General features: G+C 39.5%; 1 protein-coding gene across 1 annotated transcript in view; it reads left to right on the top strand.

Annotated features, from left to right (window-relative positions):
• LOC149211428 (DNA polymerase alpha catalytic subunit-like) overlaps nucleotides 1–26031 on the top strand; it is a 233586-nt gene that overhangs the window by 94249 nt on the left and 113306 nt on the right. Inside the window, exons 7-10 of the mRNA XM_089388389.1 lie at nucleotides 24301–24391; nucleotides 24567–24755; nucleotides 25035–25198; nucleotides 25382–25496. Of these exons, the coding sequence (XP_089244515.1) occupies nucleotides 24301–24391; nucleotides 24567–24755; nucleotides 25035–25198; nucleotides 25382–25496 (559 nt within the window). The remainder of the gene's footprint in view (nucleotides 1–24300; nucleotides 24392–24566; nucleotides 24756–25034; nucleotides 25199–25381; nucleotides 25497–26031) is intronic.

Genomic DNA, 26031 nt, shown 5'->3' with positions numbered 1-26031 from the left:
AGCGGGTTCGTTATCCCCCACTTCCGCTGTGCTCGTTGTTCATCTCTGCTGCTCACGCCAATTCCTCTTCCGTCATACCATTCTCCACCCATACCCGTCCACTCCAACGCTGTCTGCATTCTGCCGCTGTCCATTTGGTACGCTATCTGTTGCACGCATGCCTACATCCCCTTGGTCCTGCTCCATTCCACTGACTTGATTCAGCTCTGCGGTATCTCCATTGCTTGATAGCTCACCGACATTCTCCGCACTAGTCCGCTGTTTTGTCCGTTCCGCTACCTTGTCCGCCTGTCCGAGCTAGCGTGCCAACGCTCTTCTCCGCTCTCTGCGTGCCTCACCCCTTATCAGCCGTCCCAAATCCGTCGCCCATCGTTACATCTGCGGTAAAATTCGAGTTTTTTTTTTGAATAGTCAAGAGGTACAACGTGACATTTTATGCGGTCCTTGGTCCTCGATGGTGTTATCTGCTTAAGCATCGGTCAAACCGTCATGCCATTCCATTCCGATTTAAATTCGATATTGAGTTTTCGTTATATATATTTATAATATATATAACTAAATTATATTAAATAATTATATATTATATATAATTTATTTATATATACATATATTATATAGTTAAAAACTATATGTTATATAATTTAATTATTTAAATATTAAAAAAAATAAAATTTTAAACTGGCAGATAAATACACGCCCCCACATACTCGCTCAATGTCAATGACAATGGCTGATTTCCAAAAAAATTGATTGACGCAGAGCATAAGATAAATAATAACCACGATGAGGTCAGTAAAAGATTAGATGATTTCTAGATCAAGCTTGAGGGGTAGGTTGACAATATCAAAAATCTTCAAGATATGACAAATCGAATAGAAATAAAGATGGAAAATCAACATGTCCAAACATAAATAGATGTCAGAGAGTCCTTAACATTGCTGAAACTTTTGTGTAAACAATGAATTGTACACCCGCACTGTAGGAATTTACAGGGTAAGTTCCACAGAAAGAATACCAAAAGGACACCGCTCACAACCAGATCTCAAATCAATACACCAGTATTTTTGATGTGGTTAAAACCCTCAGAGTGCAAGGAGGGAAACAGTCCACGGCCTGTCCCAACGTGGGTACTACAGGCAATTTATTAATCAAAGAATGAAAATTTACATAAGCTTCTCTCATGCACGGATTACCCGAACAATGACCCTCCATGCGCTTTAAATAGAACTCATGGACCAATCGGGTGTCAAGCCACGGATCAAGTGTCGGTAATACCGAGGTGAGAGTGAACCGTCGGATCACTACATATCGTGACCGTCGGATTGTAAGTTACAAAATGTACAACGGTAAAGAAACACACTTTACCTAACTCTAACCTAACTCTATACTAGACCAAGTTGAACTTAACTATATCCTATGTGTCGGAATATCCTAACATCCCCCCTTAAGAACAACTTGGGATAGGATTGAAGGATTTACAAATATGACACAATAGGAGAAGGAAGGAGGCACTAGAGCCTATCCCCCCTTAGTGACAACTTCCTGAACTCCAAGCATATATCGAAGTTTAGTGAACTTCGCCTCTGTGAGAGCCTTTGTGAAGATGTCTGCAACCTGATCATCTGTTGGACAATATTGCACTTCAAGAACATGGTCATGAATGAGCTTTCTGATGAAGTGCATGTGTAGTTCAATGTGTTTGCTGCGCTGATGCTGGACTGGATCTTTGCATAGCTGAATGGCACTTTGATTATCACACCAAAGTGTGGTTGGATGCTGCTGCTCAAAGCCAAACTCTGATAGGATCTGACGAAGCCACAAGGCTTCCTTACTAGCTTCCACGGCACCACGATACTCTGCTTCTGCTGACGAAAGAGAAATGGCAGCCTGTTTCTTACAAGCCCATGTAATAGGTCCTGAACCAAGAGTGAAGACATAACCGGCAGTAGACTTCCGATCATCAGGGTCACCAGCCCAATCAGAATCAGTGAAACCAACTAACAGAGGAGCTGCTTTGGCACTGTAATGAATCCCAAACTGTACTGTACCTCGAACATAACGAAGTATTCTTTTAGCTGCTTTCCAATGACTTTCACGGGGGTTTTGCATAAAACGAGCAACAAGGCCAACAACAAAGGAAAGATCAGGACGAGTATGGGTTAAATACAAGAGTTTTCCGACAAGTTGACGGTATAAGGTAGCATCAACTTCAGGAGAAGTACAAGAGACTGAAAGTTTGACTCCAGACTGAAAGGGAGAAGGGGCTGGCTTACAGTCTTCCATGTGAAAATGACGAAGAATATCACAAGCATACTTGGACTGGGAAAGGAAAATACCCTCTTGGGATTGCAAGACTTGAAGACCGAGAAAATAGTGTAAGTGTCCTAAGTCTGTCATTTCAAATTTCTTTTTAAGGCTGGACTTCACATGGTTTATAAGGTTGGGATCACTACCAGTAAGAATAAGATCATCAACATAAAGAACAAGGATGATAAGAGAGTTGCCCACTTTCTTGGTGTAGACAGTATTGTCAGAATGACACCTAGAAAAGCCAGATTCTAAAAGAAAGCTATCCATTTTGGCATACCAAGCCCGAGGAGCTTGCTTGAGGCCATAAAGGGATTTCTTAAGTCGACAAACAAGGCTGGAGTCTGTTTGTATGAAGCCAATGGGTTGTTCCATATAGATTTCTTCCTGCAAGTCCCCATGCAAGAAGGCAGATTTAACATCCATCTGATGGACTTCCCATTTTAAAGAGGCAGCAAGGGAAAGAACAAGGCGGATAGAGTTCATTTTGGCAACAGGGAAGAAGGTTTCAGTGTAGTCAATGCCTTCAACCTGTGAAAAGCCCTTAGCAACGAGACGAGCTTTATGTTTATCAACTTTCCCATCTGGTCCATACTTGGTTCTGTAAACCCATTTACATCTAACAAGTTTGCGTCCCTTTGGTAGAGGAACAAGATCCCATGTATCATTTGTCATTAATGAATGATATTCTTCATTCATAGCTGCTTCCCAATGTGGATGGCCTGAAGCTTCTGCAAAAGTGTCAGGATCATGATTTACTGGAGCTTGAGCCAGTAAAGAAGAGGCTCTTTCAAACTGAGAACGTGTACGTCGCTGATCTGTAGGATCACCGGCAAGATCACCTGCTGCATCCCGAGTAGCACGGACCCATCTTGGAAGTTGAGGATCCTGAGAAGGTGGGGGAGGATTATCATCCTCGCTTTCATCATCTGAAGAAGAAATGTTTTCAAAAGTAGAAGAGATAGGAAGAGGTGGCACATCCGCCGGACTAGGCTCGCAGGCCGATTTATTTTCATCAAATTTTACATCTCTTCTAATGATAACATTTTTGGACTTAAATGGAATAAGTCTATAACCTTTTACATCTTCAGAATATCCAACAAAAGTACATTTCTCACTCTTAGGTTCTAAAGCTTTATGCTTTTCATCTGGAATATGGGCCCATGCTTCACTTCCAAACACACGAAAGTGACTTACATCTGGTTTAATGGAACTCCAAGCTTCTTCTGGAGTGATATTCTCTAGAACCTTAGTAGGAGTGCGATTGATTATATAATTTGCACAATTAATTGCTTCGGCCCAAAAACTAAGACTGAGTCCTTTAGATTGCAGCATACAATTAGCCATTTCCTTTAAGGTGCGATTTTTCCTTTCAGCTACACCATTTTGTTGTGGAGTGTATGGAACAGTATGTTGCATTTGAATTCCATTTTCGGTGCAAAAGTTGATGAATGTGTTTTTAACATATTCTCCACCATTATCAGTTCTTAGCTTAAGAATTTGATGTCCAGATTGTTTTTCAACAAAGGCTTTGAAGGCCAAAAAAGTGTTAAATACTTCGCTCTTGAGTTTTAAGAAGTATACCCAAGTGCGTCTGGAGAAATCATCAATGAAAGTTAAGAAGTACTTGCAGCCAGAGAATGAAGCAACAGGAAGAGGACCACATAAATCACTGTGCACAAGCTGTAAAGGGGCTGAGGCGTGCCAAGAGGCACGTTTGTCAAAACTGTCCCGATGATGTTTTCCGAGTACACATCCGGAACAAACACCATCTCTGCAAGATACCATAGGAAGACCTGTCACCATATTTTCTTTACATAGATGCTGAAGGGAGCGATAGTTTAAGTGACCAAATCGCTCATGCCAAAGTTTGCTCACTTCATCATTATGAGCAACAAATACTGAGGGAAGATTGGATGACCCAAAGTTGTGAAACTTATACAACCTTTTGGAATCATCAGCAAGACCAGTAGCTAGAATCTGTTTAGGATCTTTTAGATCCTTGATTACAACATCATGAGGTGAAAATTCAACAATTTTACCTTCACCTGAATGAGTTATCTGATAGACAGATAGAAGGTTGCAGGATAAGGTTGGAACACATAATACATCATTAAACTGACCATTGTCTAGATGAACAGTTCCAGTCCCTACAACATTAAGAGATCTATCATCACCAATATATATATTTTTGGTGTTACAATCATTTAAAGAAGAAAACATGGCTTGGTTTTTGGCCATGTGACAAGAGGCTCCAGAATCAATGAGCCACTCATGAGAATGAGAAGAAGAAGAAGATACATTTAATGCATAACCAGACTGAGATGATTGACAATGACATGCAGAAAGTGCCATTCCGGAAGTTGAAGTTGAAGTAGGCTCCACATGGATGTTATGTTTCTTCATTGCGGCTTCCAAGGCTTCCATCTTCTTAAAGCATTTAGATTCTAAGTGGCCATCTCGATTACAAAAGTTACAATGTCTATCAGTCTTCTTCCATTTGTTTTTATTGGTCTTATCATTTTGCTGAAATGATCTTTCATTTTGAGGCTGAGATGGTTTAGGACCATTCTTTTGAGGATATGACTTCTTAGGATTCTTTGAATTTGGTTGCTGCTGGGCGGCTAACGCTTTCGTGGAAGAGTTTCCAAGATTAAGAAGACCAAGGTGTAAGAGTTTTTCTTGTTCTCTTATTAAGGAATCACAAAAGGAGTCAAAGGAAGGGGCCTTGTAGTCTTGTCCTTGACAAATGAAAGCTTCCCTTGTAGAATGGAAAGTGGAAACAAATACAGAGTAGGCTGGTCCCAACTTAGTAAGGATGGAATAAATAAGGTTACCATCTTCTTTCTTAACTTTAACACCTTCCAAGAGATATCTAAGGGTCTTGAATTTGGACAAGAAATCTTCAATGCAAGAAAAATTATTAGGATCCAAAGTAAGCAGCTCATTTTCAAGTTGATGGGCTCTAATTTCATTTTTAATCCCAAAAACTTTAGCAAGTTTTTCTAATGCTTCATGAGGAGTCTCAAGTCTGCAATGTGGAATCTAAGATCAGGAGAAATAGACATCCCTATCAAACCACGTGCTTGATCTTGTCTATTTTCCCATTTTGCCGCCTTGTCTTCATCTTTTGGTTTCTTCTCTTGGTTTGTGGCTATTCTGAAGAGACCTTTACTTCTAAGTAAATCTTTCATGTAGGCTACCCATTGGAAGTAGTTAGTGCTGTCAAGAATGACTTGGCATGGACTTTCCATTTTAAAAAAACTGAAGCTGAAGATGCTGAAAGTAAGTGTTCCAATGGATAGATCTCGAAAAAATAGGCGGTTTTAAAAAAAACGGCTCTGAAAAAGGCTTCCGGATGAAGAAGTTATGGCTTTTTGAAAAAAAAATGTTGACGTTGCCGGCAAAGTGCGCGAATGTGCGGGAATGAAAAAATCCGCCCCCACAAAATGGAGACTTGAACCCAAGACCTCTACTCTCTTAAAATAGCTTTGAACCAATTGATCTATACAAAAAATTTGAGAGAGAGAGAGAGAGAGAGAGAGAGGGGGGGGCCTTGGTTTGCGTGCTTGCCTTGAGAAAGCTCTTTTTCCCTACAAAACACAAAACACAAAACCCAACACGAATATGCAAAGAAAAACGAACCTTGTGGCTCGAAGTTAGCTTTAGCCAAAAAACTAGAAATTTTTTAAAAAAATCTCAAAGTTAGCTTTAGCCGAAAAACTAAATATTTTTCTCAATGTTTCTGATTTTCCGAGATCACACTAAGGTGCAGGGAAAAGAGCATACGCATGAGAAAAATCCTTCCTTTCTGTTTCTGATTTGCCCAGATCGCACAGAGTCGCAGGGCAAAGAGCATACGCAGAAATGAAAGGTATAGATCCGGTTAAAAAAAAGGCTAAATAAACTGAGACCGAAATAAGAGAGAGAAAATAACAGTAAACTGCAAAAAAAACACTGTATACCTCCCGATCTGAAAAATGACGCAGCTAGGGCTACCGGAAACCTTTTCGCGTGAAACGAAAGGGGTTCCTCACTGGAACAGATGCTCCGAACGCAACAGAGCAGTCCTCTCGGCCCGAAAGCAGTCAGAAACAACAGATCTAGGAAACGACAGCCGCATGCAGTTCTACCGGCTTCAGATTTGGATCACCAACGGACGCGGCCCTCAAATAGCTCCGATACCATGTAGGAATTTACAGGGTAAGTTCCACAGAAAGAATACCAAAAGGACACCGCTCACAACCAGATCTCAAATCAATACACCAGTATTTTTGACGTGGTTAAAACCCTCAGAGTGCAAGGAGGGAAACAGTCCACGGCCTGTCCCAACGTGGGTACTACAGGCAATTTATTAATCAAAGAATGAAAATTTACATAAGCTTCTCTCATGCACAGATTACCCGAACAATGACCCTCCATGCGCTTTAAATAGAACTCATGGACCAATCGGGTGTCAAGCCACGGATCAAGTGTCGGTAATACCGAGGTGAGAGTGAACCGTCGGATCACTACATATCGTGACCGTCGGATTGTAAGTTACAAAATGTACAACGGTAAAGAAACACACTTTACCTAACTCTAACCTAACTCTATACTAGACCAAGTTGAACTTAACTATATCCTATGTGTCGGAATATCCTAACACGCACAACTACTACAAGAAAATGAAGAGAATCAAGAGCACAACTCATGAAAAAGCTGAATCCCCAAAAAAATCAGCGACACCCCACCAAGAAGTGAGTAATGCGACTCTTACAAACAAGCAACTCTGGGATACCTTTACCAATCAACACCCCTTTTTCGCTCAACCATTAGCGACATTCCAGCGAAGGGCAAAAGTCGAGATGCCTAAATTTGACGAAAACGAAAAAAACAATGTTGCATGGATAAATAAAGCAGACGAATACTTTGAGATATATGACATCAATGATGATGACGAAAAGCTTAGGCACACATCCATGAAAATGGAAGGGGAAGCATATAATTGGTATATGTGGTGGAAAAAGACAACACACGTTATTAGCTGGAGAAAATTTAAGGATGGATTCTTTAAAAGATTCCAAGGTTTAAAGGAAGAAGAGTTCTTTTCAAAACTCATCAAATTACGACAAAAATGAAGTGTGGACGAATATACTCAAGAATGGGAGACCTTAGTAACACGAGTGCTTGGGTTATCAGAATCTCGTCTAATTCAATCATACGTCTCGGGGCTCAAAACCCATTTACAAGTAGAACTTGAGATGCATGACATTTCATCAATAGAAGTAGCAAGACGAAAAGCAAAAACAGCCGAAAAGAAATTCGAACAATTATTTTGGTCAAAATCTGAAAAAACATATTCAAGATGAAGAATACCCCAGTATGCGGACGCAAACAATACAAGATATGTTCTACCACATCGTCGTGAAGATGAAAAATCTAATGTGGAAACGCAAAGGATAAAAGAGGGTAAATGCAAGTGTTGTGGTGAGAAGTGGGACCCCAAACATAGATGTGCTAAAGGAAAAGAACCAAAGAACCTAAATAATTGTGAAGCAACCAATGATTCAAACAGTGAAGATTTTGACATAGAAGAGATAGAAGATGCCCTAGAATTCTCACCAAAATTAGATGACGGAAGTATTCCGCAAGTGTCATTATCAGCTATGACAGGTATATCACAACCTCAGACCTTAAAGTTAAAAGGACACATAAAGAAGAACAACGTAGTGGTTCTCATCGACTCTGGTAGCACACACAATTTTTTAGATGCAATCGTGGCAAAGAGACTCAATATTTTTTCATTTCCCTTACCAAACATGAAAGTGATGGTAGTTGATGGTAAGAAGATTGAAAAAGTGGGGAAATGCCATAAGGTTAAATTGCAGATTCAAGACTTTAGTTTAGAGTCTCCGTTCTTCACGGTACCGTTAGGAGGAGTAGATGCAGTCTTAGGTATCCAATGGCTACGAACCTTAGGTACTTATGCCGCCAACCACCAAGTACAATTTATAAAATTCAAATGGGGAGGTCAGAAGTACAAATTACACGGATTCCAAGCACCAGAGAATCAAATTGTATCATCATCTCAGATGATGAAGATGATTCGAAAAGGAGCAACCGCTTATGTAGTACAATGTCACCAATTAGAAATGTTATCTGCAAATATGACCAGTGAAGAGTCATCAGAGATACAAGATTTAATTAGGAAGCATGAAAAAGTATTTCAAGACTTACCTATGAAGATGTCGCCTAATAGGGAAATTGAGCATACAATAGAAGTCAATACAGGATTAGACCCTGTCAACATCAAGCCATACCGATATCCACATCATCAAAAAACGAAAATTGAGAGATTAATCCAAGCCCTTTTAAAGTGTGGGATCATCTCGAAAAGTAAAAGTCCTTGCGCTGCCCCAGTGGTATTGGTAAGGAAGAAAGATGGTTCATTCAGGTTATGCATTTATTATAGAGGATTAAACAAAATAACAATCAAAAATAAGTTCCCAATCCCCTTTATTGACGAAATGTTGGATGAACTACATGGCGCGAAGTATTTCTCAAAATTGGACTTAAGATCAGGCTATTATCAATTTAGAATTAGATTAGAGGACATACCAAAAACGACATTGCGAGCACACGAAGGTCACTATGAATTTAAAGTAATGCCGTTTGGATTAACCAATGCACCATCAACGTTTCAAGCAACTATGAACGAATTATTTTGTCCACATCATAGGAAGTTTGTATTAGTATTCTTTGACGATATTCTAATTTACAGTAAAACTTGGAAGGAGCACTTGCAACATTTGGACAAAGTTCTTACACTACTTAAAGAACACCAATTTTATGCGAAAAAATCCAAATGCACCTTCGGAAAGGAAGAAGTAGAATACCTTGGACACATTATATCCCATGAAGGCGTAAAGGTGGACCCTAATAAAATCAAAGCTATAAAAGAATGGACCAAACTTGTCAATATATCCAAGCTAAGAGGGTTCTTAGGTTTGACTGGATATTACCGAAGGTTTATTAAAAACTATGCACATATAACTGCACCTCTGACAAATCTTTTAAAGAAGAATTCGTTTCTATGGGATGAGGAAGCAGGAAGGTGTTTTGAAAAATTAAAGGAAATTATGTTTAATGCTCTCGTATTAGCAACACCAGATTTTTCTAAACCATTTATCATTGAGTGTGATGCTTCTGGATTCGGTATAGGTGCAGTACTAATGAAACAAGGACATCCAATAGCTTTTGAAAGTAGGAAGCTCAACAAAAGAGAATGCCTCAAATCCACATTCAACAAAGAAATGCTCGCTATCATGCACGCACTAGCTAAGTGGAGGCAATATCTTTTGGGAAGTAAGTTTTCCATTCGAATAGACCACAATAGTCTCTAGCATCTCCTTCAACAAAAACACTTTTCGAAGAACAACAAAAATGGATTGAAAAAATTACCGCTTTTGACTTGGAAATACTACATAAAAGAGGTAAAGACAATGTAGTAGCAGATGCCTTATCTAGGAAAGACGAAGAACCAACACTACTTGCAATTTCGGTTGTTGTTCTTGAGTTGCTTAACAAAATTCGAAGTATGCCAAGGATCCAGAAATAACGGCGATAATTAATAACCTTCCCAACAACTCAAAATTTGAGTGGAAAAATGATATCCTATGGTACAAGGGAAGAATCTATCTAAATACAAATTCCAAGTTTAAATTTAAGATACTCAAGGAATCACATGACTCACCGTCAGCGGGACATGTAGGATTTTTTAAGACTTACTACAATGCACGTCAATCCTTCTTTTGGAAGGGAATGAATCACGATATTTAGAAGTATGTAGCAAAATGTGACACATGTCAAAGGAATAAAAGTGAAAATATTACGACACCGGGATTACTTCACCCTTTAAATATTCCAAATCAGAAATGGGAAGAAATATCGACGGACTTTATCGAAGGATTACCAGTATGTGAAGGCAAGGACAAGATTTTCGTAGTAGTCGACAGACTCACCAAATATGCTCATTTTATGGCAATAAAGAAATCATACTCAACAAAAGAAATCGCTGAAATATTTTGCAAAAATATATATAAGTTACACGGTTTTCCGAAAGTCATTGTGAGTGATAGAGATGCCAAGTTCAAGGGTAATTTCTGGAAGGAATTGTTCAGCCATATAAGAACCTACCTAAATATGAGTTCTGCTTATCACCCTCAAACAGATGACCAAACAAAGGCTGTCAATAAATGTTTGGAGGCCTACCTACGTTGCTACACTACAGAAAAACAAAATAAGTGGGCTCAATGGTTACATTTTGTTGAGTGGTGGTATAATTACACTTATCATACATCAGCAAAAATGACGCCATTTCAAGCTTTATATGGGTATGAACCCCCGAAATGGAGGATCTAGCTATTGTCTAGACAAATCTACCTACTGTTAAAGATCAACTAGAAGAAACCCAAAAAATTATCCAAATATTAAAAGAAAACTTGAATAATGCAAGGAATTGTATGAAGCAACAAGTAGACTGTAACAAAACCGAAAGAGAGTTTGAAGTCGGAGAATGGGTGTTTGTCAAGCTCCAACCATACAAACAAGTATCCTTAAAACAGAAAGGAAAAAACAAATTGGCACCAAAGTTTTATGGACCTTATCTGATTAACAAAAAGATTAGCCAAGTTGCGTATGGTTTAAGCCTTCCAGAGACAAGTCGTGTTCACAACGTCTTCCACGTATCTTGCCTTAAAATGGCACTGGGCAACAATCAATCAGTGCAAACAACGCTTCCATCCCTAGATGATGAAGGAAGAGTCATTCTAGAACCAGAAGGTATTTTGTCTACTAGAGAAAGAAAGCTTTGACATCGTACTATCAAGGAATATTTGATCAAGTGGAAGGACTTATTCGAAGAAGAAGCGTCTTGGGAGAATGAATCATTTTGTCATCAACATCCGTCGTTACGTATGCTTTGAGGACAAAGCATTCTTTCGAGAGGAAGGAAATGTTATGTAAAAATTAGTTAGGATTATGTAAAATTAGATTAGCTGTAGTATTTAGGCAAAAGGGCATGACCAAAGATCATGCCCTTTCACCAAGAGGTACCTAGGGTTGTATATAACCGAGCCTCTCTCTAAAAATGTAATCATCAATTTAGTATTCATTTATTAATAAAATATTTATAAATACATATTTCTGTTTGCCATTGAAGTTTGTTACTTCCCAAAATTTGGGACAATATGCTGTTGTGTGTCCGGAGAAGAAGAACAAGAAACGAAAAGACAAACCCATGGTAGCTTCTGCAGAGATAGAGAGCTTCTTAGAGAGATTTGATCGGGAGTTTGGGTTCATAGCTTGTGAGGCTCCTAGTGCAGGATCACCTGCCATACAGGTTCAGAGGGAGTGTGTATTCCCCGCTACAAGCAGAGTATCTTCTAGCATTTGGTATGTTGACAGTGGTGCTTCCCGCCACATGACAGGGTCAGAGAGTACTTCTCAGAGCTTTCAGAGGGTGATACGGATAGGGAGGTAGTACTTGGTGATGACAACATTGTTAGAGTAGTCAGTGTGGGGACATCGACATTTGATAGGGGACCCAAACCTCCCCTAAAAGTGTCAGATGTTCTATATGTCCCTGGAATGAAGAAGAACCTGATATCCGTCTCAGCATTTGAGGATAGAGGGTATGATGTGTTGTTCAGGAGAGGGCAGGTGCTTATATATCCTAAGGGAACTCCAACTTCTTCAACTAGAGAGATTGGTGTGCGCCATGCCAAGGTGTACAAGTTCTCATTCCAACCCCTGATGGCATTGAGTAGCAACACCTGAGACATGACCGACAACAGATCTAGTAGTTCAAAGTTGTGAGATTTGGCAACGCAGGATGGGGCACATGTATCATGGGGCCTTGAGTACATTGCGGGAGATCACCACTGATGTGCTAGATTTCAGTTCTGATCACCTTGATGTATGCAAAGGATGAGCTATGGGGAAGTTTGCCAGATCTTCTTTGTAGGGACAACAGAGCGACCGAGATCCTCGACTTGATACATACCGATGTGAGTGGTCGGATGTCTCATGTATCATTGAGTGGCTATGAGTACTATGTTTTATTCATTGATGACCACTCCAGGAAGACGTGGATTTATTTCTTGAAGACCAAGAGTGAGGTCTTCAAGCGGTTTTAAGAGTTCAAAGCTCTTGTGGAGACCTAGATAGGTAGGAAGATCAAGGTCCTCAGGTCGGACAATGGAGGGGAGTATACCCTTGGTGAGTTTGTTGATTTTTGTGCTGAGGCAGGCATTAGGAGGGAGTCCACAGTTCCTTACTACCCCCAGTAGAATGAGGTTGCAGAGAGGAAGAACAGATCCATTGCAGGGGCTGCCAAAGCCATGCTTCATGATTAGGGGTTACCTTTATTTTTGTGGGCAAAGGCTTGCAACGCTGTTGTGTACTTGCAGAACGGGAGTCCACATCGTGCCTTAGGGAATGTGACTCCGGAGGAGGCTTTTTCTTGGGAAGAAGCCTAATGTTGGGCACTTTCGTATCTTTGGGTGCCTTACATATTCCTATGTCTCCAAGGAGAATAGGACCAAGCTAGAGCCCATTGCAGACAAGGGCATCTTTGTGGGTTATAGAGAGACCTCGAAAGCTTATCCAATTTATATTCCTGCGCAGAGGAAAGTGGTTGTCAGGTGGGATGTGAAGTTCGAGGAGGAGAGAGCTTTCAGGAGGTCACAGAAGCTAGAGTATCTAGAGTCACCAGACCCTCAAGAGCAGCTGAGTTAGTCACAGGGATCCAGTGGTCAAGGATCAAGAGGTACGACGATTACAGTGTCAGGTCCATCAGTGAGCAGTGGCTCTCAGAGTCAGGTGGGTGGTTCTTCGAGCAGCATGCAGGGCAGTCCGCAGAGCAGTTCATAGGGTAGTCCACTAATGGACAATTCACACGATACTTCAGCATCTACAGGGACAGGTTCATGCATGAGGTATGTTGACAGGCCTTCAGGAGTTCAGGCTTTTGATGATGATGAGGATTCTTTCACTCCAGTGGGAGAAGTATGCTCACAGAAGAGGAAGCCCAAGTGGCTTCAAGATACCTTGTGCAAGGCCACATCAGTTGCTGGGCCAAAGAGACATGTTAGAGAGAGTAAACCACCTGAGCGGTTTTGTAGTTACATGGCATTGGTAACAAGCATTGTTGACTCCGAGCCTTCTAGTTATGAGGAAGCAGCCAGCCAGCAAGTCTGGAGAGAGGCCATGATGGAGGAGTATTCTTCTATTATGAAGAACGATGTTTGGGAGGTAGTGCCGAGGCCTGAAGGTAAATCAGTTGTTGCTTCAAGATGGCTCTAGAAGATAAAGCATGCTGCAAATAGCAGCATCGAGAAGTTCAAGGCTCGATTTGTGGTGAGAGGCTTCTCACACGTAGAGGGAGTTGACTATGAGGAGACCTTTGCTCCCTAGTTCAATATACATCTATTCGCTCCATTATATCGATTGCATCAGAGATGGGTTGGAAGATCCACCAGATGGATGTGAAGACTGCATTTCTCAATGGCTTCATTCAGGAGGAGGTTTATATTGAGCAGCCGCAGGGCTTTGAGGTGCATGGAACGTGTCCCATGTTTGCAGACTGAAAAAGGCACTCTATGGCTTGAAGCAAGCTCCTAGAGCTTGGTACTCGAGGATTGATACATACTTGCAGCAGTTGGGTTTCACAAAGAGTGAGGTTGATCTGAACTTATACTTCATTGTGGTGGGTGAGGAGCCTCTCATTTTGGTGTTGTATGTTGATGACTTGATCATCACTGGGGCAGAGAGACTCATTGAGGGCTGCAAGAGAGATCTTTCTTCAGAAAACAATATGCAAAAGAAATTAAACACAATAACAATAGCATGAAAGGACATCACCTCATAATGCCAAGAGAACACCAGCCAAATAGCCCCAAAGTCTTGATTATATTAAGAAAGTATGCATGTACAAAATGAAAAAGTTTTCTCGAGTTCAATAGCTCATAACATGATACAAAGATGAGAGCCAAAGCTCATTTAAATAAGCAAATGGGGACCAATACCAAATGGAGGAACCAAGTGATAAGTGTAGCTTGATGACAATCCCAAAGACCAAGTCAAGTTTCAAGTGGCAAAGGAACTTACGAAGCATGGAAATCAAACTGTTGTGAATACCTTTTGCTATCCTATGCGTACATCCTTTGTGCTACAACTATAATATGAGCTGGAGAAAAGAGGGAGTAAATCCCCATCAAGTCACATTTTAATTTTATGTGAAATTTGCCTTGTTATCTAACTGCTGCATGGAACTTTATTTTTTTCTTGCATATATATATTTTTCTTCATATGCTAATTTGATGGACTGCCAAGTGTGATTGATGATAGGTGCATGAGGAAGCAAACTCCCACATAAGATTGCTTCCCAACTCCCACGTAAAACTACGTCTCAAACTGCTGTTGACACCTCGAACAGTCAAGCCAACCAACTGTTGTGTAAGGTGTTGTAGAAGATTTGCGTGTAGCTGTTATGGTGACTGCTTGGAAGCTTTCAAACATGTGTTGTTGCATACAAGTGTGTAAAAAAATGGAGATGAGAGGAGACAACTTCCTCCAAACCTGTGTTTAATTTTCTACCACATATACTTGTCTTTTCTTGAGCTGCGTGTGCACTAAAGTCTTCTTTATGTGCTATTCTAGCACGCTGAATTGGAGGTTGCGTTGACTGTTTAAATTGGCAGCATAGTCCCCCTTGTTGGCTATCAACTGCATGTGTTACAATGTGTGCCAATGAATGGGGACAAACTCTTAACACATGGTGGTGTTGTCCCCCACTAATCCATGAGTCTCTAGCTCTACGTATGCTTCTTTAACTGCCTGTGCATTCGTTGAAATTGGCTGATGCGTACTCCACTAACAAATTGCCAATGTGTGATTTTAAATGGGGACAAGATCTACCATGTCACTTTTATTGGCCCCCCTTAATTTTGAAACTACTTTAATGTGTCCACCTTTAATATTTTGAGTTTCTCGTCCTTTTGAAATAAATCACCACTTTTAACAATTCGATGTGGCTCATAAACTCAATGTGGGCCCTCTTTGACTTTATTTGACTTGGAACTTTGACTTGAGTTGTAGCTTGCTTGGTGGGCCCCACATGATTGCCACATCATCTTTTGACCTTCCCTGGAATTGCCATGTCACTTGTTTGACTTTGGAAAAATTTATATTTTTTTTTTCAGTTATTGAATTTTTTGAATTTTTTCCCTCATTTTTGCCATTGCCATTAGGAAAATTGTTAATTTTTGGTATGTTCTATGCTTAAGAGCAATTTTCTTCAATTTTCTTTTAGCCCAATATCAATATCCAATTTTAGCAATCACATCAACACGATAGTAAAATGCAGATAGAACATAAACATAAACAGTAGAAAACAAGCCAAGACAAGAGGACACAAGATGTGGCACCAGTCAAGGACAAACCCCAATGTGGAGAAACCCTTGATCAAATCTTCTTATGTTCTTCAATAGTTCAATAGAGAGAGAGAGAGAGAGATAATACAAATATACAAATTTGATATTTTATGACAACAACAACAAACCCTAACCAACAAAGTCAATGTTAGTCAAACAGGTCAGATTTGATCTCCAATCAAGCTCGGTCAAAGCTCAGTCAACTTGGCCTCCAACAACAAGATGTATCAGCCCAAAACAGGCTGAAAATCCTAGTCAAACATTGGTCAATTGCAGTCAAGCTTGCAGCCAGCCCTAGGACAGTGAACGTTGGTGAACGTAGGGTCAAAGTGGTTGTCCAAAACTGCGGGCTGCCAAGTAGAGGCATCCTAACCCAATCTGCAAACAACAAGAGGTCAATGCTGTCAAAACAACACTTTTGCACTTCGGTCAAACTTGGTCAATGCTGCCCTAAACAGAAAAGTCTTCCTTCCTCCTTTGCACGTATGGGAGAGATGCTACCCCAGATCTGCGTACCCAATCAAGAGAGAAGAGATAGATGTGTGAGGATGAGATTGTGAAATAAGGTCTCCTCCTTTTATATGCAACATTGAGTTTATGTTGGGGGTGAAAATGCTTGATTTGCTTGTTGGTCGACCTTGACAAATTGTCAATAGTATAAATAAATTCATATTTCCATATATACATGTCGAAATCGGATGATCTTTAGATCAATCCTACACCTCTCGGAGAGAGGAATCCAAGAAAAATATCAGCTGCCATAAATAAAGTGACCCATATGGAGTTTGGCCCCAGTTGCCAATTTTAACAAAAATCGACTTTTGAGTGATTATAAGTCGTTTTTCGACCCCCAAAGTAGATCTTAGGATAATATTGGGTCTTTGAGGATGAATTTCGAGTAGTCACATGCCCTATACATTTCTTAAGGCTACTTATTTACATCATTACATATAAAAGAATTAAAAAATCCTGTTTTGTGGGATATTTGTAATTATTAAAAAATCCTATTTAGACCTAGCCAAATGCCACAATTTTTTTTGTGTGATCTAGTATGGTAATATACATCGACTCTAGACACTAAGATGCATTAGGAGCTCAACTTTCAAATTGTCACCCTGACTTCGGGGTAAAAAGTGAGTGAAAAAACCTAAAAAATTATTTGCTTCTGAAAAAGAAGGGATAATTAACCAGGTAAAAAAACATTCCAAGGTGTACTCGTTTGTTGATAGAGTCCCAACATCCTAAGCCTGTTATAGACTCAAAACTCATCATTACTAGTATCACTTATTACAATTCCCCGCAAGGTGTGGAATCTGGGTACAAGAAAGATGATGAGAAGATTGAAGTAGAGTTAAAAAACTTTGTTGATTGATCATATCTGATGGTACAAGTGTCCTCTGGATCACCCTTGGGCATGGAGTCTTCATATAATCATCAAGTGCCACTCCAGTGGTCAACACTCATGTTTGATGGTGATCCACTCTTCGCAATTATCCACATAGACAAATTTAATGCACATACTTCAAGGGAGAAGGTTGTCCACCAAGATGTCCTTATGTTATTATTCATGGGATCTCTCTGCGGTCATAACTCATGGCTGCATGATCATGAACCTAGGAGCATCTCATCTATTAAAGAGTTCATTGATGGCTTTCTTAGACATTTTCAAGTACATCTTGCATTAAGCATCCAAGAGAAAACCTTCCTCGAGCATCATCAAGTCATTGAGAATCTAGGTAATGAGTAAGAAGATGAGTCCTCCTTGGGTCCACACAATGAAAATGATGATCTTGAGGACACGTGCTGGGAAGGATGAATTTATGGAAAGTGAAATTGAGACCAAGCCTAACTTTCTCAATGATATTACTCCCAATGAATCTTCTTTTGAAAACCTTGAGAGAGATAATCCCATTAGCCCCTTGAAAAATGAAATTGAAGATTATTTCCACATTGAAAAGGAGAAATGGGAAATTGTTGGTCCTCAATTTGATCGTGCTCCCATTTATGACATCGACAGGGAGGATGAGGATGAGATTGGTCTTCCTTTCCCCTCAGGCGCTATTTATGATGACATACCCATTGATACCCTTGGGAAGGAGAATTATTATTTTCCCTTGCATAAAGAAGGATAATCTTTGATGGAAGTGATTGACTCCCCTTTTAATGAAAGCTCAATTTTTGATGCTTATAATGAGGAAAGCGACGATGCTCTTACCTACCCACCTTATGATTATGTATTCAAATCACTTAGCCTTTAGGTTGTGGGGAAGGAAAACTTGTTGAATATGACACTTCACCCTCCCCTTTGCCTTTCCCTCTTGTTCATTACCTGGAGTCATTCCTCAAGTAAGTCCCTCATCCCTTTTGGTATCACCTCGAGTGATCATGCCCCTTTTCCCTTTTTTGAATATGGTGTCAAGGAGGAACCCTTAATTGAATATACTTTATCCCCCTTGACCCATCCTTAGGATTATGATCACTTCACAACCTCCCCTCTTTGATGCGACCATCACATCTAGAGGCCTATTTGTTGTACTACTTCTTTATCTCACCCTTCGTTCCCCTCTTATCACAACTAGACCCATATTTACATTAATTCACTTTAATTATTTTAATTTCCTAAGTTTTAACTAGGCACCGTTAAGAATAATTAACTATTTGAATAGCATGCACTTTGGGTGGAATTTCTCCAAACGATTTTTGGGTCTTGGAAATGTCGGAGCTAAAGCACAACCGATGCTACCCAAAAATCAACACTCCCTCTTAGCGAGGAATGTGCTCTAGCAATACTTCCTAGTAGAAATATCACATTGATCCATGACATCGGTCCTCTGCACTGTTGATGTTCAGTTTGCTGCACTTCATCCACTGCACTGCTGCAATTTGTACTGCTGCCCATGACACTGCCACTGTCATTGCTGCATCTATATTGTAGCTCCCTCTTAAGTACTGCACTATCTGTTTCTTCTACTGAAATGGGTTCTCAATCATCCCCATCTTCTCCTTGAAATAAACAAACTTTGTTCTTCCTAAAGCCTTGGTGAGAATGTCTGCCCCCTGTTCTCTTGTCGGAGTGTACTGTAACCGTACTGCACCTCGTTGGACACAGTGTCTGATAAAGTGACACTTGATGTCAATGTGCTTCCACTGATCATGAAAAATTGGATTCTCAGAGAGCTCGATGCAACTTTGATTATCACACAAAAAGTTGGTTGCTTCCATCCTTCTCTTGAATAGATTCACAAGCTATTTTCTAAGCCATATGGCTTCACACGATGCTATGCTAGTTGCCATATATTCAGCTTCAGTTGAGCTCAGAGCTACAGACTTCTGTTTCCTACTACACCAGGAGGTCATTCTTGATCCAATGTTGAAATAGTACCTAGTGGTACTTTTCTGATCTACTGAACTTCTAGCCAAATTTGTGCCAGTGAACCCATTCAGTCTGATATCATTGCCTCGAGTGTAGATTAATCCATGCTCGACTGTTCCTCGTATATATCTGAGAACATGCTTGGCTGCTGCCCAGTGTGCCCTCTTTGGTTCCACCATGAACTGACTGAGGGTGTTGACAGCGTAACAAATGTTTGAACTTTGTCTTGGTGTTGACCAGATGCATCAGGGACCCTATGAGCTGCCTGTACAAGGTGGGATCTACTTCTTTATCTTCAGACACATCAATCTTCTTCCAGTTGGTAATCATTGGAGTAGCCATGGGTCTACAGTCTTGCATTTTGAAGCTCTTTAAAATTTCTGTAGCGTATCTCCCTGGTTCGAGGAAAATTTCACGCTTCTGTTGCCAAACTTCCAACCCTAGAAAATAATGCATCCTTCGCAAATCCTTCATGTCAAATTTTGTAGCTAGGTTTTCCTTGCAATCTTTGATGAGCCTAGATGAACCTGTTAGAAAAAGGTCATCCACATATAACCCCTGAATTAGAGGCTCATTCTCTACAGTCAGATAGTAGAGGTTGTGATCTGCGTCACTCTTGACGAATCTCACCTTTTGCAGGTAACCATCAATTCGACCATACCATGATCTAGGCGCTTGTTTAAGCCCATTCAGGGCTTTCTTTAGCCTACATACATGAGTTTTTGTCTCATGTGTCTCAAAGCCCTCCGGTTGTTCAATGTACACTTCTTCTATTACCCCATTGAAGAACGCAATTTTGACGTCCATTTGGTGAATCTCCCACCCCATCTGTGCTGCAAGGGATATCACTGATCTAATAGAACTTATAAGTATACCTGGCTATTAGGGCGAAGGTTTCTTTGTAGTATATCCCTTTCTTCTGAGCATACCCCTTAGCCATGAACCTGGCTTTGTATTTTTCCATGTTGCCATCTGCAACATACTTGACCTTGTAGATCCATCTTGAACCTACAACTGATCTGTCTTGAGGTCTAGGTACCACTTCCCAGACATCATTGGTCATTATGGAACTGTATTCCTCCACCATAGCATCTACCCATACTTGATGCTGAACAACCTCCTGAAAACTAGAGGGTTCTCCAACCTGAGCCACCAAAGCTTGGTATCTATTTGGTTGTCTACACTCCCTTTTCTCGTTCCTAGGAGCTCCAATGAAATCCTCTGCGTCTCGTAGTATCTGTCAAAGTTCCCGGCTCATTCTTCCACTGGTAGTGGGTGGATCTATTTTCTCCTCCTGAGATTCCACTTACTGTGATGCTTCTAGATTCTTATGCCTTGGAGAAATACTGGTGCTGGTTTCTGCTGGTCTAAGTGGCTGGACCAATGGATCATCTTTTGACTGCTCTTTAGAAGGCATTTCTCGGGATTTCCTAAAAGCTTTGTCCTCCATGAACTTTACATCATGTCGTACTACGATCTTTCTATTGTCCGGAAGGTAGATTCTATATGCCTTAGCATTCTCACTATATCCCACAAGATATCCTTTTTCTGTAGTTTGGTCCAACTTCTTCCTGTTTTCTTTGGGTATATGGGAGTGTGCCAAGCTCCCAAATATCTTGAAATGACTCACTTTAGGCTTCTTGCTAGCGAAGACACTCTCCGGAGTAATCTTACCTAATGCCTTGTGAGGAGTCTTGTTTTGAACATATACTGCTGTGCTGCATGCTTCTGCCAATAGGAATTTGGGCATATCATGATCATACAACATTGCCCTCGTTGCTTCAACAATAGTTCTGTTCTTCCTTTCTGCTACTCCATTCTGCACTGGATTATATGGAGCTGTCCATTCTCTTTGGATGCCTTCCCTTGCTCAAAACTCAGTGAAGTCTCTATCGATATACTCTCCACCATTGTTTGAGCGCAACACTTTTATCCTCTTCCCTGTCAGATTCTCAACCAGAGCTTTAAACTCTTTGAATCAAATCCTTGTTTTTTAGAAAGTAGATCCAAGTCTTCGTGGAAGGGTCATCAAGGAAGGTGACGAAGTATTCGCACCACTAAGAGCTTTTGTGGACATGGGTCCGCAGATATCTGAGTGTATTAATCCCAGAACACTCTTTGCCAGTTAATTATGGAACTCCTTTGACAATTACAGTTCCTCTGAGAATTCTTAGGGCCCCATGGTGTAAGAGCCCCATCCTTTTGTGCGATAGTTCATTCAAATATTTTCCACCACTGCTGCCTATCTGTGCCATTGGAGATTCTAGCTGTAACTTATACAGTCTGTTGCTTCTGACTCCAATTTGGGCCTTCTTCCAAGTCCGATGTTTGACATAAACTTTTTGCCCAACCAAGTATACATAATAGCCCTTGTTCTGTAACTGAGATACAGAGAGTAAGTTCATTCCCAATCTAGGCACATGCAACACATTGGTAGCTCAAAGTCGATCCCCTGCTTCTATTTGAAAAACTACAATACCTTTTCCTATGGGGGTACATTTTGCTTTATTTCCCATGGTGATTTGGAAGTTCATCTGTTCTTCATGATAGCTCGAGAAACATTCTCGTATTCCTGTCATGTGCACAGAAGCCCCGCTATCAATATACCAATCCTCAGAGGAAGCAGAACTTGATAGGCAAGCGACTTCTTCTTCCAGTTTGGAAGCCAACACAAAATTGTCGTGATCCATTATATTCTTCGTGATTTCCTCTTTCTTGGGAGAATTGTGCGAGTCCCTTTGAGTTGTTGCTCTAGCAACATCATGTTCACGACTCATTGCAGATTCTCTAACCCTGTTGCCCGATCTCAGCTTCGATACCATGTGAAAATTTCTAACATGAAATTCTAATGCAACAACTGATTTATTTCTCTTATTTTCCATGATAAATTATTTACAAAACCCTTCAGTAAACATCAACAGTAAATTCTACTGCAGTTGTCACGTAATAGCATAGAGAAAAGAACAAAGAAATAGAAGCACAAGAATCAATCACATGAACACAATTGTTTTTGGACAATAGTCCCTGGAAAAACCCAATTCGGGAAAACCAGTGCAACAGATGAGGGTTTATTTATTATTCTTCAACAACAATCTCTTTACAAGGAATGATTTGTAGAACATATAGAAACCTTCGTGAAAACACCCGAGATAATTTTCCTCCAATCATTGGAGAAATTCTGACACTTAAGAGACCCTCCAGCCTCCATTGCATCACCTCTGCATCATCTTCTGCGTGAGGATTGCATGAGGACTGCGTCGTTTGCTGTGCTCCCTCTTTGATCTATCCCTCTGCGTTGTCCCTCTGATGCACTGTGTCCCCTCCTCCTTAGTCTTCGACTGATGCTGATACCCTCCTCTTCTTTCATCCTGCAACTCTCACTCTGAAATTGAACTCTTACTTCTGGAGAATCGACTTCCCTCGGGTTACTAAGTATTTTCCCGGTGTGTCTCCAAATGACTCTCAAGTCTTCATTTATACTTTTCCTGTTGAGATATCAACGGTCGTGATCTAATCTCTAATCAACGGCTAAGATTAAATTAGACTTGATCCTCGTCTCTTAGAAGCTTCTCGCCCATATTTACATTAATTCACTTGAAGTATTTTAATTTCCTAAGTTTTAACTTAGGCATCATTAAAAATAATTAATTATTTGAATAAGATGCACTCCGGGTGGAATTTCTCCCAACAATTTCTGGGTCTTGGAGATCTCATGTGTTCTAGCCCTTCCACAAAATTTCGGAGCTAGAGAACATCCGATGCTACCCAGAAGTCAACACCAATAAGGGTCTAGAACAAGATGACATGGACAATGACTCAAGACATAAACCCTAGAAGCACTCAATGGGTGCTTTGACCTAGATACAAAATAAATAAAGCATGAAACCCATGCTTATAAATAAATTTTCTTTTGCAATAAATTTTCTTTTCTTTCTTATTACATTGTGACTCAAATACAATTATGAAGACCGATACTAGTTACATTTCTCAACAATCATGTGGTTACATGTAGCTGCTGGTTGTGTTCCTCAAACACTTCCACCTACTCCTGCTCCTCTTCTTCATAGATCACAGAGAAATAAATTAAAAGTTTCTTCTGGCAAGAGGAAAGCTTGATGTCTTTTTCTTTCTCTTGTTTAGAAATAGTCTCTAAAACTTAGGATTTCGTCTTTATTACGGCTTATTTTCTCTTAAGTAGTCTCTAAAACTTAGGAATTTGTCTTTATTATGCCTTATTTTGTAAACATTATATGACAATTTAATTTTGAACTTCGAAGTTTTGAACCCACCTTTGAACTGTTGACTGAACTATTATCTTTCGACTCTTTGTGAATGAATATGATGTTCTCTTTCATTTTGTGGTAGATGTTATTTGTTACAATTTGTTAATGATAAATTTTATATGTTGAAACTTGAAAGTTGATGTTGTGGTTGTTGATTGATCATTTGATGAAAATGCTATAAGTTATAATTTCTAGATAATTGATTTTATATGTGTACTAAATGGTTGATGTTTTAATGGTCATCGTTAATCCAATAGTTAAATCTATGTCTTCATGTTTTTGTCGATTCAACATTATGCATGCTTTTTTTGAATATATACGCATCAAAATATGTTAAAGTATGTATTATATAAAAAATACTTCTGAAATGCTCTTCTCACAGAAGTTTTTAGGAAATTGTGTTTCCCACTTTCTGCTTCCAACAATCTTGTTTCAAGGCATTCATTTTTTGGAAGCTAATACATGTTTTGTGCAACTTAGTTTTAGGTTTTACAAAGCTTGGTCCATTCTTGTGTCTCATATTGTTTTATATTAGTTTTAACTGTAAAGTTGTAAACATATATTGATAAAGCAGATACCTTACAAAGCGTCATGGTTGCTGAGTTCAAATGGCCTTACCTAACTGGATTTCTTTTTATGTGTTATATTTAACGGTCTTGAAATCAATTGAAGCTTTTATCAATTCAACAAATATCGGTCCTTGACATGATATATGTTTTTAGTTTGTTCATATCATTATTAACTATATTTTGAAAATATTTTTTCAGCACGATATCTTTTCTGTAATTGACGTTTTCAAATTTTCATCAGTTTAGTCATAACATGCTCCCTTAACTATAAGTGTTTGATCATGTGCTTCCAGTGCGCTAGAATTATTCCTAATTAAAAGAAGAATACGAGGCCCAACCTGGCTTTCAATTTCCAAAGCTGTCTGCTGCCCAAGTTCATCTCGGGTAAGATGTTCAGTTTAATATAAATTTGCTTCATTTGTATGTTGCTACATTTGATATGGATTGAGGAGTATCACTAAATTTTGAATATCTCATTTTTTTTGAGAACTTCAGATATTTGAGGTTGTCATCCAGTCATATATTCAGTTTGACTAAAACAATGTTATTTTGGGATCAGGTAAGCTGGTGCAAATTTGAAGCTATTGTAGGTTCTCCAAAGGAGTTGAAAGTTGCAGGGTCTGTGAATATTCCTCAAGAAATTCCTCCACTAGTAGTTGCAGCCATCAATCTTAAAACCATAATTAATGACAAACACAATGTGAATGAAATTGCATCTGTGTCTGTTGTCTGTTGTCACAAAACAAAGGTATGCATGTTGTGTAATCAGCTATTCATTTGGTTCTTAATGTCTGGATTGTTTAAACCTGTTTGATCTTATTTTGTGATGATATTCTCAGGGTTTAGGCTTTAGCATAAAGATTGCTCGGTTCTCCTTTTTAGGCTGTGTTTGTATGTCTTCAAAAAGGGACAATTCTACGAGCTTGGGATTTTTTTTTAACTGTACTTTCTGTAGCATAGAATTTGTTTTTCAAAATTGAAACAAGGCTAGCTTATTAGATTAGATATCATTTACTCCTCCATGCAGATTGACTATCCGATGCCAAAGTCTGAATGGAACAAGCCTGGCATGCTTGGTCACTTCTCTATTTTACGTAAACTTGATGGAGGCATATTTCCCATGGGATTCACAAAGGAGGTTGCTAACAGAAATACTAAAGCCGGGTCTAATATCTTGAACTACGAGAGCAGGTCTGTTTCTGAATGTGATTTTATCTTAAAAATAATCACTGTTCAAATATTGTTTTTGCTTGACTGAAAGATGGATAAGAAGGCAGTAAATTTCCATATATTGAACCAATAGATTACATATTACATTAGTCACATATTTTTATATACATGCCTGACTAATGTGACCATTTATTTTACAAACAGTGAAAGAGCTTTACTGAATCGCTTGATGATCAAACTTCACCAACTAGATCCTGATGTGCTGGTTGGCCACAATATTTCAGGGTTTGACCTTGATGTTCTTCTTCACAGGGCACAGGTAAATGTAGATTCTTTGGATTTGTGACTTATGTGTCTACGATGTAGAGATAGGTGAAATTTGTCATGTAAGTAGGGATGTATTGGAGACAGCTAAACTTTCTATAAGCAGTTTTTGTTTTTTAAGGTAATCACAAAGTACTTCAAAATTTTCAAAAACACTAATTTTCCATATTTTTGATTGGTCCTAAATTAATACAACTTATTAGTATTGTTGTCGTAAAATCTAGCAGGTCTAGTGCAAAGCCCCATTAGGTGGAAGCAGACCTATGGCAACAAAAAAAAGGGTTGCCCTTGTCACCTCGACAACCTTTCTTTTGTTCTTTAGTGGTATTTGACCACAAAGGAGGCTTCCGTAAACTCGGCTAAAGGGTATTTAATAATGATGGTTTAAGGTGATCTGTGTGAGGTCTATTAAATAGGAGAAAGTACTGGCCTAGCCTAGAAGGCCTAGATGTTTGATGCCAATGTACAAATGCTCTATTCCTAGACCAAAAAGATAGTTGATATAAGTTAGGGTTTTGCTGTTTTGCAAT

Source organism: Pinus tabuliformis, chromosome 1_1 (assembly GCF_031772625.1).
Source record: "Pinus tabuliformis cultivar Carrire ecotype Pingquan chromosome 1_1, CPIR1, whole genome shotgun sequence".
Lineage (NCBI taxonomy): Eukaryota > Viridiplantae > Streptophyta > Pinopsida > Pinales > Pinaceae > Pinus > Pinus tabuliformis.
The sequence above is the reverse complement of the archived record's forward strand: the minus strand, read 5'-3'. Positions and strand labels throughout refer to the sequence as shown.